Raw genomic sequence first — 16,329 nt, forward strand, 5'->3', positions numbered from 1 at the left:
AAATGGTCCAGTGTTGAAATCAACATTCAGCTGACACCAAATGTCACCATTTTATAACAAACTACTGAGATACAAGAATATCAAACTTAGTATAATAAAATTTTAAACAACTTATGATTTAATTATTAGACTTTTTAAGAAATAATTTCTTAGCACTGAGAGCTGCTAGATTGATCCTATCTATGGTTACTATACTTCATATCTGTGATACCATATAGTTGCTTACTTTTTTTTAATTTTTAAATTTTTTTTTTTTTTTTTTTTTTTTTGAGACAAGGTCTCACTCTATTGCCTGGGCTAGAGTGCAGTGGCATCACCGTAGCTCACTGCAACCTCAAATTCCTGGGCACAAGCAATCCTCCTGGCTCAGCCTCCCAAGTAGCTAGAACTACAGGTGTACACGACCACATTTGGCTAATTTTTCTATTTTTTGTAGAGGCAGGGTCTCACTATGTTGCTCAGGCTGATCTCAAACTCCTGGGCTCAAGAGATCCTCCCACTTCAGCCAACCAAAGTGCTAGGATTACAGGCATGAGCCATAGCGCCCAGCCTTACTTTTAAACAAGTCATTAGAGAATCAAAGAATCAAGATTGTTTTTGGCTACCTTTGCCAGTCTAAATACTGCTGAGAATGAGGGTATTACCAAATTATTAGGCTTTCTTTTCCATTATAAAATAGTTGGTAAAAGATTTATCTCCAATTACTAGCTTTGAAGATTTGGTTGATAGCGATGATATAATTTCATTAAAATAATTCCATACTGAAACTTTGTGTGCTGTTTGATGACGATGACGCTTTCGATGCATTTTAAATATTTTCAGATAGGTCTAAGATTGTTGCCCTAACTTATATTTTTTATTTTATATTGTTAAGTACACTTACTGCTTCACATAATACTTGAGAAAAATATATTCTTTCTCTTTTTACTCAAGTGTTTGTCTTTTTTAGGGGAAACAATCAGTTATGCTCACATGACAGAACCAATTCACTTAATGTCATGTTGGGGATTAAGAACAGTAAATACTTAGGACATTTAGAGTTCTTGGTGGGCCTGGAGGTACAAGGCAGAATTGCAGAATGATATTATGAGCTGGCTCGAGTGCTTTAGGGGTTTAGAGGTAAAGATGTTTGCTGAAAAATATATCCTTAAACCTTGGATCTAAAAATGTGATAATGGAGCAACATAACTGGCTTTCAAGATAACAAAAAAAGTAATAAATTTCCATCTATGTGTCAGCTCTTATTGCCTCCATGCCAATTTCAGTATCTTCTCAAGAGTAGAATGAGAGGATTTTTATAGCAGATATATATATGTAAGAAATACTTGTATGCTTCAAGATACATCCATTTGGCTACTTCAGAAGGTTCCAGTAAAAGAACTGCTTCCTCCGCAAACAACCACTGATTGTTAGTAAGTCCTGTTACGTTGGTATTGTTGGTATTGTTACCTTCACGTACAATATTTAGGCTCTTTTGGTGAAGCAACCTTTTCAATATATAACTGCTCTTCCATCTTGTTTTAATATCTTACATATATCACAAAGCAGTTTCAGAACCTCTTCTATGTGATGCAATTTCCCTTAGTCTAAAAGAAGTTTTCACTTCTGGAATCTAGAATCAATAGTACTCTATATCCTAGCCTGAGCAACATAGCAAGACCCTATCTCTACAAAAACTAGAAAAATTAGCCAGATCTGGTGGCCTATGCCCATAGTCCCATCTACTCAGGAGGCTGAGGCAAGAGGATCACATAAACCCAGGGGTTCAAGGTCACAGTGAGCTTTGATGATGATGTCACTGCACTCTAGCCTGGGCAACAGAGTGAGACCCAGTCTCAGAAAGAAAAAAAAAAATAGTACTCTATATCATAGTAAGTGAGGCCCCAGCTCTGAGACCCACAGCTTATAGGGTTCCACTTTGGCCCTACTTTAGCTATGCCCCACCCCACAAGGTGAGGCTTAGATAGGGTCCAAGGGGTATGCCTACTTGAAGCCTGTGCCTCATCTCCTTCTAGGCCGAGATCCAGATACCTGGGATCATAAAGTTCCCTGTCCAAATGGCCTGAAGCCCAGTTCCAGGGCTTCTTCAAGTTAGTATTCCTGAAGGCAGACCAACCCCAGGAGTGCCAAGGCATGGCTTTTTGTTGGGAGTATAGATGGAGCTTGGACATGGGGCCTGAGTTACGTGTAAGGTCTTTCAGAGTGCAGTACACAAGAGCCAAAAGTGGGAAGGGGGCAGGCTTCAGAGCAGGGGCTATCTCTCTCCACAATATCATGTTCCAAAACAGAACCCAAGAAGTCCAAAAATTCTAAATTTGATCTTCAACTTGCAGATCTTCAGAAGGATATATTTGTCAAAGTAGAGAGAGAGTTTTTTTAAAGTTTGTAAACTATATAATTTTAAACTATGTAGACATGTTATATGGGCCTCCATTTGTATTCCTGCCCTAAGCACAACTGTTAAAGTAGACCTATCTAAAATGCTTATAATTATTTGACATTATTAGTGATTAAATACAATGGTAACCTACAGTGGTCTTTTCTCAGATTTTGATATGACTAAATGACTTTTATTATTCAGATTCCAGCTTATACATCATCTCCACAGAGAAGTCTTCCCTAACCACATAATAATAGCACTCATGAATCATCCTTCATCACATCACCCGATTTATTTATTTCCTCCACTGCCCTTACTGATATCTGAATGTGTGTAAATTCCATCACAGCAGGGACCTTGCCTGCCTTTTTTTCATTCACAGACTAACAGATTCTTATTTTATTCCACGGGTTATATATAATCTGTAACTATCATTATGTATTGTGTGGCTCAAATTGTCCCAGATCTGGCCAGTATGTCACCCTGTCTTTTCGTTTTGGTTTTTTTTTTTCTTTTTTAGCCCTTCTTTACTTTCTGACGTCACAAGATGTTCCAGGTTCACAGGTTGATCTTGTACTTTTCTGCTCCGACTCAAAGAGCTTCTATTATCCTTCAGCCCTTTTCATATTCAATAATTACAATGACCACATGCTAGATAATAGACTAAAGTGAATTTACCAGAGTAATTCTACTCTATATGAGGTTTGGCTCTACCTAAGTGGTTAGCGGATACCCCCAGATATCTATAGCTCACCAATTAACTACAGGGAAAAGCGATAGTATTATATCTGTAAATTTTCTGAAAATTCTATAAAATTTCTGAAATAATGAATATCAAAAATTGCTTAATATTAAGTACCAAAAATATTGTGCATTGGTGCTAAGACCAAGACCGTAGCAGATCAATCTTATAAGGTAGATGAGGAGGCTATTCGGTTTTTGTTATTTCTGATATTTATTGGTTTTATAAACCCTGACACAGTTACCTTGTACAGGTAAATGGAATATCCTGGAATATGATTTATGCCACTATGTACTAGAGCTCTGCATCCTCAGGAAAGTTACTCAACTGTTATAAACCTCAGTTCCTCCCCTGATAAAATGGGAATAATAATGTTTATCTCATAGGGTTGCTATAAGATATTCCTAGAAGCAGCACAGTACCTGGCATATTATAAGAGCTTACTAATACAAGATATTTTATTATAGCCCTGTGCAGAGTATGGCTATATGACCTGTTATATACTATATAAGGAAGAGGCTTAGAAAGTTCCACAGGGCACATGAAGCCATTGAAGCCTTTTCCCTTAATTAAGCAAACCAATAATGACAATAAAACATTATTTAATGAATTTCCTTTCCAAGAATTTACTTTACTCAAAAAAACTTTAGGAAACTCACAGTTGCTGGAGGAGAGGGTACTAGCGAGGAGGAGGGGAAAATATTCCCATGAACAGCACAGTTATTCAGCTTCCACTTCTTAATTACCTTTAGATACACAAATATTTGCTTTCCTTGTTCACAGATGGATTCATTTGCTCTAGCTTCTTTAAACAAAAAACTTCATATACTAAAGATATTGCAATTGATAATATTATCTGATTACTTCATTGATCTTTGGCTAACATTCAGTGGGCAGATGGCTCATTGAAGTGAACCTCACTTGCTATGTGGTTTTAACCATAACTTGGTTCTACAATGGTAAACCCCAAACAAATGTTATAATAAGATAACAATGTCCTTTTGGGCTTCTAAAAATAACTTGGAGCCCTGCTAGTGGCACTATTTTAAAAAATGTTTAAACTTTTTGAATGACAATTTAGCAATATGTGGCCACAGATATAAAAGTATAGATTTTTTTTTCTGAACAGTAATTACAACCATAGAATTTGCCCTAAAGAAATAACAATGGGAAAATGTATGTACTAAAATATTCCTCACAATATTGTTTGTAGTAGTAGAACATTAGAAAGATCTTATATATCCAATAATGGATGATGGAATAAATGGCAGTAGAGCAATGCAGCAGAAAAGTACATAGCCAATAACAATAATGACATCGATCTACACTTATTGATATGGAAAGATGATCATGATGTACTTTTAAATGGCCATCACAGATTATAAAAGAGAACACATAGGATTCCACCAGTTCTTTTTTAGAACATACAGTATGTATTTACATTATGATATACCTATGTATAGTATAGAATGCATAGAAGGTATATGTAGGTATAGAAGGATCTCTATACAAAATATTAATAGTGGTTGTGTCCAAGTGGAGAATTAGGGATAGTTTAAGATTTTTTTCTTTATGCTATTTAATTTTTCATAAGTTTTTACAATAAACATGTATTATGTTTACAATCAAAAATAGTTTAAATACCAATCAACCAACCATTGAACCATAAGGAATCGCATTATCTGACTTACCCATGTCTTAAGCACTGATGATAATTGCCAGAATTTCCTGGCATCAAAGAAGGCAAGTGTACGACTTCTCGGGGTAAGAAAGGGTCTATAATTTTCAGATTATACAACCCTGAGATCCTTCAGGGTATGATGCCAGGCATAACTACCCAACATAGCTCCTGAAATTTAGAAACTTATTGGATACATAGAAAAAAAAAATTCTTTTCCTGGTACAGGTTCTCTTTAACACAGAGAAACAGTATAGGTAATATACACACTATAGGGAAAAACTTACTGCAGTAGATAATCTGGATGCCAATGTCATTTCCAAGTTCCCTTTGAGACCAAGAAGTGCAGGAACTAAAATGAAAACTTCTGTAACTTTTTTGAACACCTCCCAGTGCTGTAGGGAGAAAAAAAGAGAATCTTCTGACACTCTTTAAAAAACACTTTAGAACAAAGACATTCCTAAAAATCACAGCCTTTTTTCCAACTTTGCATCTATGTTTTGAATGACTACACAGGTCATTTAATCAATGAGCACTTAGCTTAACTCCATCCTCCTGAGCTTTGAAGCTTTGAGTTACTTCAGAAGATTCAGTTAGAATTGGGAATGACAGCTGATACAGTCACTACATATCATTCTACATCTAGTTTTTACACGACCCTGATACTCTTAAATTTTACTTTATCCCTTTATGATGGCAAGAATTATACGTTAATAGTGGTTAAGAGCAAACTCTGGAACGAGATAATCTGGATTTGAATCTTGCTTCCAACTAATCACAACAACCCCACAGGAAAATTACAGTACTACTATTATCTAATTTCACAAATGAAGAAATAAAGATTCAGAGAGGTTAAATTATTTTCCCAAGGTCAATAGATGGGACCTAGAGTTGACCTCAGGAGTTCTGATTAGTCCTATGTTCTGATCCCTATTTTAGGGCATGAGCAGAGAGGCTGCAGAACACAGGATCATAAAAGAGCACTGGAAATAAGATTTGAGCTTCTAGGCACTGATCTGTCCATAACCTGGCTGTGTGATCCTGGATAAGTCACGTATCTTTCTGATCTCAATTTCTTTATCCATGAAATGAAGATAATAGCCACCTTGTCTACCCCTCAGAGAAATACCATGAAAATGAAAATAACAGATGAAGTGCTTTCTAAACTGAAAAGACTATACAAATATCTTAGTAACACAAAGTGATTTTCACAGATGCTATTAAAAGGTGATTGTCCCAGCAAGAGACTTTATGGACTAGGCATGTTAATTTTATGCCAAAAAGCATCAAGAATACATGGCTTGTCACTAATATCAAGACAGGTGAGAAAAGTAAAACTTCATCAGATAAATGAAAGAAAAATTCAATTTGTTCCCAAAGTTTCCCGAGAGGCTGTTCCTAATAGGTATAGAACAGGGGCCTAAAGAGAGTTCAGGAAATGTTTATCAGATCAGTCTTCCGTAAAATCCTGGTTCAAAGGATTGTCAAGGGAAATCACTCCAGGGTTCAAGCCAATTAAGGATGGGCCTAAAAAAGCACTGGTGGTCCAACAGCACCCTAGATTTTTAGTCTTAAAAACAAGCAAACAATTTTGCTCATGTTTTATGATGGGCTAATGATTCTGGTGTGCTAGTGAAATATGTATCCTTCAGAGATGGTACTGGTGATGATGACGATGATGAACAACAGATAATAATAATAAATATTAACAATATCTAACATTCACTGATTGCTCTGTTATGTTCCAGGCACTGTTTAGGCTTACTCATTTAATCTTCACAACAAACCTATGAGCTTGGTATTATTTTTATCAGATTCCAGACATAATTCAGAATACATTTTACCTAGGTCATCATTTTAAAACACTTAACTATGATGTTGTGAAATATATATTTAGTCTTCAACTCTGTTTTCTGGCATACATCTAAAATTCTTAGACACTCCAAAGTGATATCTTTTGTATGCTTGTGCTTGACAGACAGCTGGCAGCCCCTAGGTAGCTTCAGGATGGGGGCTGGTCACCAGACAGACCAAGCATGATTAGAGGGTTGGGACTTTCAGCCCCTCAACCCCCAAACTCTACGGAGGAGAGAGGATGAAGGTTAAGTTGATCACCAATGGCCAATGATTTAATCACCCATGCCTACGTAGTTTCTGTAAAAATACAAAAGGACTGGGTTCAGGGAGCTTCCAGATGGCTGAACACTTGCAGGTTCCTGGCAGGGGGCACAGGGAGGGCATGGAAGCTCTGTGCCCCACCCACCCCACCATGCATCTCTCCATATGTATCCTTTGTAATATCCTTTATAATAAACTGGTAAATGTGTTTCCCTGGGTTCTGTGAGCTGCTCGAGCAGATTAATCGAACCCAAAGAGGGGGTTGTGGGAACCCCAACTTGAAGCTGGTTGGTTGGTCAGAGGTTCTGGAGGCCCAGAATTGCCACTGGTGTCTGAAGGACAGGAGCAGTCCTGTGGAGCTGTGGCATCTGACACTACCTCCAGACAGTCAGAATGGTATTGGGGGGTACCCAGTTGGTGTCTGCTGCAGACCCGATTTCTTGCCTGGTGTGTGGGGAAAACCCCCACACTGGGTTACAGAAGCGTTCTGTGTTGATTATGGTGTGAGAGCATCACATGCCATCACACTTGAGACCTGTTGGGACATACTCGTTTGGGTTACTCCCTTTGGTTATTCCTTCCAAGTTCAGTTCAAATCGAATACTCACTTGAGAATTACTATGTAATCCTTAACACCTTAGCATTCGTATGATAATAAACAATAAGAACGATTAATTATTGATTTCCTATCTTATACCAAAAAATTCTACATTCTTTTCATTACACCAGCAGACGTGTGCCTGCAGATGTTCCCAAACCTTTTCAGGTCACGGCACACTTGGTATCTCAGAAATGTTTTTATGGCACCCCTACAACAAAAGAAATACCTAATGGTCCTATTTATTTAGTAGTTAGTTCCAAACAATAAGTGTTTATGTTTCCTATTTGAAGAAATAATACAAATAAATGGAAAGAAAAAAATACTTTATGTGATTTTCATATAATCATAATTATTTACTAATGTCATGTATGTACCTGTTAGACACTGCACAGCTTTTCAAACTTTGGAATTGGAAACTGTTACTTTCATTTCTGGTTTTACATTAGTTTTTGTGTGACTCTTGTTTTTTAATCACAGCACTGCTGAAAACCCAGTTTTGCAAAGGTATCTCATCAAAAGAAATAAAGTGTGATCTAGTGTTAAAATGTTGAGCCACCTTGAGCTAGTAGTCTGTAGCACATCCAGGAGATGTCACTGTGTTTCCCTCAAAAGTTTAAAATATCTTGCAGCACCCCTGGGGTGTCCTGACACACAGTACGGGAACTATGGGAACAGTGCGAAGTGCCATAGCACCGTGGTCAGGGGGAAGGGGTCTGGAGTCACATTGCCTAGGCTCAAATTCTGTGTGATTTGGGCAAAATAATGCTTTACTTTCTTCATCTAAAATACGGACATAATTTTACCAACCCCATAAGATTCTGCTTAGGACCGTGTCTGCATAGAATAATGAAGTGTTCATTAGCTATAACACTAAGATGCATTATCAGTTAATTTTCCTGTCAGAAGAACATAATACATAAAAAGTCCAGAGAGGGAATGCTGAGGCAGATAGTGCCAAAAATAATGTTCACTTACTTACAAATTTTGCCATGTTACAATATGTCCTCTGAGGTTACATGAGTTATTATGGATTGCTAAACTTTTCACGACCCTAACCCTAAAGTAAGTCAACTTCTTGTCTTACCTCTTGTTCGAGAACAAGAATCTTGTTCTTTCGTCAGTAATGCAGAACCTGAGGTAAACACCCACGTGTCAAACATAATGTCAGATTGCTTATATATATGCTAGACTCAAAACCTAAAAATCTATTTAATATTCACAAAAAAATAAAATTTAAAAAATAATAACAAAGTACGTTGAAGAACACATCTATAGAGTTCTAACTTAAAAATAACATAAAATGTATATATACACTTAATTGGTAAAATAAGGTTATGCAATAAAAAGAATATAAACCCCAAATGCCTATATCTGGAGAAATTTCGTCATTTTAACTTACTTTGAAAAAAATAAGCCCATTCACTTTTAGACATATGACAAAATGACCAAGCTCACTCATAATTACAGAAATACAAATTAAAGGGTGATACCTTTTCTTTTCTTTTCTTCTCTTTTTTTTTTTTTTTTTTTTGAGACAGAGTCTCACTCTGCTGCCCAGGGCTAGAGTGCTGTGACATCAGCCTCGCTCACAGCAACCTTGAACTCCTGGGCTCAAGCAATCCTTCTGCCTCAGCCTCCCGAGTAGCTGGGACTACAGGCATATGCCAACCATGCCTGGCTAATTTTTTCTATATGTTTTTAGTTGGCCTGTTAATTTCTTTCTATTTTTAGTAGAGACGGGGGTCTTGCTCTTGCTCAGGCTGGTATCGAACTCCTGACCTTGAGTGATCCACCCGCCTCAACCTTCCAGAGTGCTAGGATTACAGGTGTGAGCCACTGCACCTGGCCCAAATAAAAATTCTTAATGGTAATCTCTGGAAAGGAGAGCTTGGTTTGGAGATAAGAAATAAGGGAACCTCTTCATCTTTGATTTAATACTCTCTATTGTTCAAATTCAGATTTGTAATGAGTATACGTTAATTTTTATTTTAAAAATAAGGACGTATTTAAATATAACATTTATTGGGTTTTTCTTTTAACCAACCTATTTTGGGGTCTGTAGAGAAGATTTACATTATGGTCAGAATAATTATTCTTTTAGAACTTCTAAGGAAAAGAAAAAAGAAAAAAAATCCCACCTAGAAATAGCAGATTCTCTCTACCAGAGTCAGCATCTGTTCATTTAAATTAAATCTAAACTAAATGTTTGAGATTAGTAACCTATGTAAAGCATTTTAAACAGAAATGGAATAACAAAAGAGACAGTGAAGTTAAACAAAGATGAAAACCCACCTGTACTACGTCCAAAACCATGCCAGCTGAAACTGTTCCAAAACCAGCGAGCAAAAATGGCACAAGTATTTGCAATGCCATGATGCCACTGGATTCCTTCGGTAATTTTTGGTTTATTTCCACAATAACATCTTCGTCACCATCACTAGATATATCTTCATCTTGTAACATGGCAGTAGTTTCTGAAGTCTCCCTTTCATCACAGTAATTATAGTTGGCATAGTCATCGTACCTTTGGCTACAGCTTGATGTTGTGTGCCCATTATTGCCATGAAAAGACTGCTCTGAGAAACTGTGATATTCCTTGTGTTGCTCAGATCTATTGCTAAAAGTCTGTGCCGCAGTTGATAATCCATCTTGCCAAATGCCGTTTGCTTTTTTGTGCCTGTCTTCCTGGTTTTTCTGATAAATTACTGGCACCATACTCAACAGCAAGTTTAAAAACTTATCAGATTGAATTGTATTTAAATTTAAAGTCCAATCTACAAAACCTCTTCCACTACTTAGACCACCACTTGTTTTATTAGTAATAGATCTTCCTTTACTATTAGTCATATTGTCATCACAAAAGACCCTGTACTCCTCAGATCTCAAACTTCACGGACCATAGCAGATGAATCAGAACCACACAGATGCTGGTTTAAATTAAGTTATTGACTTCATTGTGTAGAAAATATTTCCACTAATAAAAGATGTTTAGAAGTTCCACAGAGAGATCGGATCTGGAAAAATAAAATGAAATAATTTTTTAAAATCAAGGTATTAACTATCTTGATACTTAAATTCTCATAAAGGTATAAAACACATGTTCTTAAACCAACCCTAAGGTGCTAATACTATATTTTGTGGGCTTAAAACACGTTGTTTTGTGCCATACAATTGCTTTGTGTATGCAAATATAATACAGAGCTCAGTCTTGATTGATGGAGCTTTTTTGTGCTCAATCTTGGTTAAAAGTGTTTCTTATCTTTGCGTACTTTATGTAATCAATACCCATGTAAGGTCTTCAACTGTCTCTAAAGTTCTACAGTAGACAAATTTACTAAGTAACAGCTTCTATTACTACATAGAAGACTCAGAATCAAACTGCTACAACTTTTTGCATATGCCAGTACACCACAAAAGGTAAAGCACATGGCACTGTACTTTAAATATTAAATAATAAACCATATTACTTTATTTGCAATTTAACATACATTTTGTTACTAAAATATGAAGAGACAATGATGTTTACTGCAAAAACACTTGGTAGGTATCCTGAATACTGTATAGGGCATTTATTTCACACATATTAACAAAATGAGGTTGGAGTCACATTTGTAGTTCTGACATATAAAAAATTCATTATAATTGATTTAGGAATATAATCCTTCCATTATCTAGGAAAAATAAACAAACTAAAGAGAGATTATAGATATTCACTTAATCCTCCATTTTGCAAGCCAACCAAAAGAAATCTTGTATTGCACTTATTTAATGCTCTCTCTGTCCAATCACGGTTCTCAAAGTCTGCTCTGGCCCATAATCCCAGAGGGCACCCCCAACTGGCTGGCCAGTGACTCTAAAGACTTTGAACTAAGAGGCACAGAAGCATGCTGTAGCTAGTCAGAGAGTGATGGGCACTGAAGCTGCAAGGTCACACACCACCTGTCCAGGTACAGAGCCTGACTATTTGGACAACTGTCACCATAGCTGGAGAGGCTTTCAAAGCTATCTATTAATATCTAATCACAATGGATCTAAACGACCAGGTATTTCTCAGGAACACCCAGGCCTGTCTTATACTTCTAAGAGCATCCAAGATAAAAACAATTGGTACTGATTTGATAAGGGATTAATGGCACCACTGGACTGCCTACCTACCAAGTTAGACTAAGAATTGTTCTTGCCAGTACTTCTGCTTTTAATGAAAACTACTATATTCTTCAGTATTTGTTTTCAATGCCTTAGCAGATCCATCTCCTCTCTGGATAGGAAAATCAATAGCAAGTAGTGACAAAAGGAGAAAGAGAAGGGGCTACATAGGAGATAAGTGGGTGCTAGGGCCTGGCTCAGCCATTTCATCACTCACTTTCTTTTCCACTGTCTCATGATTATGGAGGGGTCTGGGAATTCCTGCTGGGGAACATTTTTAAAATATATATTCCAGGAAACCAGACCTACTGACCCAGAATATCTATGTTTGAGGCCATAAATCTTTTTTTAAAAACTTCTCCAAGTGATTATGGTGCAGACTTCCCTTGGATTTGCACCGAGAATCCAATGAGTAGATTAAGTACTAGCTGTCATTTTTGCCGCTCACAGGCTGGTAAGTATACAGAGAAAGCTGGTGTTTAAAGAAAATCAGATGAATGGAACCAATGGCCAGAGTGAAGCAGAGATGAAACCAAGTAGTCCCAGAAAGAGAAGGCCAGACGAGCTGCCTGAGAGCCTTCTGGGTAAAGAGAAGTTCAGCTATACCTCTGGAACTTATGAGATTCCCTGCAGCCTTACGTGAGTTAGATTGCGTGGGTTTCTGTTCCTTCAACTCATTTACCTTTTTAAAAATAGTGAGCATTTCATCACCTCAAAGAGACCTTTAATCAAATAAAATACAAAACAAACCCCAAAGGGATTGAGCTGTAATACAGGTCTATTCCACTGAAGGACCAGTGATGGGCAACTTCTTCCTCCTGAAGCAGAATTATCAGGTTGATCAAAATGGAAATGCAGAGAAATGTAAGTAAACAAGAAAGAAGGATGACAGTTTCACCATTCAGCCACTTTCTAAAGTTCAGAAAGCTCAAAATACGTGCTTTGAAAGTTTGACTAACTAGCAACACTGAGTAGAAATATGGAGAGGAAGGAAACAAAAAAAGGAGAATTTCCCAAAACCAGTCATCTCTCTCAGAATATTTGCAGGACATGGCTAAGCACATATTCCACACTGAATTGGCCAGTGGGATCCAGACACACAAACTTAGCTCATGCTTTTGCTCCTAATATTCTTACTTTAGTATAAGCTATTCAGGTTGGATGGAGAGATGGATATTCAACCAGGACCACTGTACACGGAGACCACATAAATTTGTATAAATTTACAAACAGAGTGCCTCCTGGAAAAAGGAAGCCCCGTGAGTGGAGCTTTGGTCTGGATTTCAGCCCCAACTCTGTCTCCTCAGCCAAGCATCCCCGTGCGGTGCAGAATCTGCGTAACATCAGACTAGGCAGTTGGGTGAAACATTAACCCATACTTAAAGAACATAAACACGTATGGTGGACTGATGTTTGTTGTTGTTTGCTCAGCATCTTTCCCCATTTTTTTTAAGCCAATGGTATCTCTGTTTCCTATGGAAAACTGTCATTTCCCTATTTCATAAGATTCTAGTAGGTCTGTCAATCATTGTACCCTACCCTTCCAGACTACAGTAGTGACAAGTGGCTCAAGAAGGATCTGACTCCTTTCCTAGAATATATTTGTCACTTAACTATTTCCTGAGTACCTACTAGATGCTGGGGCTACAGTGATGAACAAAATAGGCACAGTTCCCACTCTAATGGATTTTATCTTGTAGTGGGAAGGGAAAACAATAATCAGGTGAGCAAATAGATAAATGAGATAATTTGTGATAAAGGCTATGAAGGAAACAGTTGATTTAACAAAGAACGAATAACTTCCAGGGCTACTTTGGAGGGGAAGGCCTCTGAGGGAGAGAGTTCTCACTTCCCTTTAGAATGACAATTCTGAAGCTGTCACTCTATGCCTTCCTGCTCACAAAGCTCCCTTTACCACCACCACCACTTGGAAGAGATCTACAGAGAATCAGAGCTGGCAGATGGTGAGAGGATCCTGACACATGATTAGAACCTCTGTGTCACATATTAATATTTAAAACCCACTCTACTCCTGCTCTTTCCAAGTACAGCCAATAAATATCCTTCAGTGCTTAAGCTACTCTTGAGTGGTGTTTCTGTCCTAATAGCTAGGTTTTTTTCTTTTTTTAAGTTTGGAAGTACTAGGAATTACCTTGCTATGAAAGCATGCCTTGGATAACATCTCACCTTACATTGAGGAGAAAGGGTTTTTTTAAATTCTTCATTTTATCCAGTTAATGAGTTGATTATCAGTTATTCTAATGCTTAATTTGCTTATTGACAAGGTCTATTACCTCCTTAAAGACTCCTTTTCTTTAACTTTCTTCCCTTAACTAAAGGAATCACTTAGAAACTCTTCTTGTTGAATGATGGATTATAATCAAAATAGCGTTATGGTCCATTTAAAATGGGCAATGTACATATATATCACTAAATAAAAATCAGTTGTTCTACATTTGTTATTCATTCATCAATGAGAAAAACAAGTAAAAAATTGTAAAATAAGTAAATAGAATTGGGCAAAGTTTCCCCTGACTTTAAGGTGCTTAAGTTAAAGATTGCCAATGAAGATATTTATGAGTCATTCTTTAGATACTTTAGTAGGTCATACTGATCTAATACTAACATAGCTGAAAAGAACTAATGTCTTTAAAACCTTAGTATAATGGCTTAGGTTTAAATTCTGAACTCTCTTTATAAACTATAAAGCAACAAATCCTTAGGAAAAAAGAATCTATTACTTTATTCCCGAATGGCCAATATTTGCACAAGACAGAAGTTTAAAAAAAAAATAAAGCATCTACAACAGGTACAGGAAGTAGAATGGTTAAAATTGTGATTTGGGATTATATTCTGCACTCCCATGTTCATTTCAGCATTATTCACAATATCCAAGATATCAAAGTGTCAATCAATGGATGAATGGATAAAGAAAGTGTGGTATATAAACACAATGGAATATTACTCAGCCTTAAAAAGGAAAGAAACCCTGTTATTCATGACACGTTAGGAACTGAAGGGCATTATGTTAAGTGAAATAAGCGAGGCATAGAAAGACAAATACTAGACTTCTGTGTAATCTAAAAAAAAAAATGTTGATCTCATAGAAACAGAGGGTAGAAAGGTGGTTACCAGAGCCTGGTGGTAGGGGAAGAGATGGGGAAAGGGAAGATGATCAAAGGTTACAAAGTTTCAGGTACACTGCAGGCATAAGTTTTGGTGATCTATTGCACTGCGTGGTGGCCACAGTTAATAATAATGTTGTATTGTTTATTTCAAAATTACTAAAAGAATAGATTTTTAATGTTCTCATCACAAAAAAATAAGTTGGTGAGGTGATAGATATGTTAAAGAGTTTGATTGAATCTTTCTATAAGGTATACATTATAGAAACATCAGGTTATATACCATAAATGTATATAATTATTTTGATTATAATTTTATTTGATAAAAAATAAAATTTAAAGATTATCTAAAGTGCTCATGTAATATCAATAAAAACATCAGGCATGATTCAAAAATCTTAGATTGAATAGGCTGTATCAAATGTTGTTATTCAGCAATTTTTTCCAAAGATTCTTTAGATGCTAAGGCAGCCAACACAAAGGCAACTCTGACTACAGTCATGCACCGCATAACAATGTTTTGGTCACTGATGGAGACACATATATAACAGTAGTTCCATAAGATTATAATGGAGCTCAAAAACTACTGCTTAGTGACACTGTAGATATTGTAATGTCATAGCACAATGCATTATTTACATGTTTGTGGTGAGGCTGGTATAAACAAGCCTACTGTGCTACCAGTAGTATAAAAGTATGGCACATATAATTATGTATAGTACATAATACTTGATCATGATAATAAACGACTATGTTACTGGTTTACGTATTCAGCATATTTTTTACCATTATTTTAGAGTGTACTCCTTCTACTTATAAAAAAAAGAAAGTTAACTGTAAAACAGCCTCAAGCAGGTCCCGCAGGAGGTATTCCAGAAGAAGGCATTTTTACCACAGGAGATGACAGCTCCATGCATGTCACTGCCCCTGAAGACCTTCCAGTGGGACAAGATATGGAAGTGGAAGACAGTGATACTAATGACCCTAATACTATGGAGGCCTACGCTAATTTGTATGTTTGTGTCTTAGATTTTAACAACAAAACAAAAAGTAATATTCTAAAATTTTAAAAAATTATTTTTAGAAAAAAGCTTATAGAATAAGGATATAAAGAAAATATTTTTGTACCACTACACAATGTGTGTGTTTTAAACCAAGTATTATTACAAAAGAGTCAATTTTTTTTAATTTACAAGTTTATAAAGTAAACAAGCTGTAGCAAGCTTAGGTTAATTTATTATTGAAGAAAAATAATTTTTATAAATTTAGTGTAGCCTAAGTGTACAGTGTGTATAGAATCTACAGTAGTCTACAGTAATGTCCTAGGCCTTCACATTCACTCACCGCTCACTGATTCACCCAAAACAACTTCCAGTCCTACAAGCTCCATTCATGGAAAGTGTCCTATATATAGGTGTACCATTTTTATCTTTTATACCATACCTTTACTGTACTTTTTCTATGTTTAGATAGGTTTAGATACACAAATACTTACCATAGTGTTAAACTGCCTACAGTATTCAGTATAGTAACATGCTG

At 36.4% G+C, this 16,329-nt stretch overlaps 1 protein-coding gene across 3 annotated transcripts in view; it reads right to left on the reverse strand.

Annotated features, from left to right (window-relative positions):
• SLC41A2 (solute carrier family 41 member 2) overlaps nucleotides 1–16,329 on the reverse strand; it is a 114,091-nt gene that overhangs the window by 78,812 nt on the left and 18,950 nt on the right. For all 3 annotated transcript variants that reach the window (XM_069489777.1, XM_069489776.1, XM_069489778.1), the window contains exons 2-3: nucleotides 9,812–10,533; nucleotides 5,088–5,195 (exon numbers count right to left, since the gene is read on the reverse strand). In XM_069489777.1, coding sequence (XP_069345878.1) covers nucleotides 5,088–5,195; nucleotides 9,812–10,366 — 663 coding nt within the window. In that variant the 5' untranslated portion in view covers nucleotides 10,367–10,533. The remainder of the gene's footprint in view (nucleotides 1–5,087; nucleotides 5,196–9,811; nucleotides 10,534–16,329) is intronic.

Source organism: Eulemur rufifrons, chromosome 16 (assembly GCF_041146395.1).
Source record: "Eulemur rufifrons isolate Redbay chromosome 16, OSU_ERuf_1, whole genome shotgun sequence".
NCBI lineage: Eukaryota > Metazoa > Chordata > Mammalia > Primates > Lemuridae > Eulemur > Eulemur rufifrons.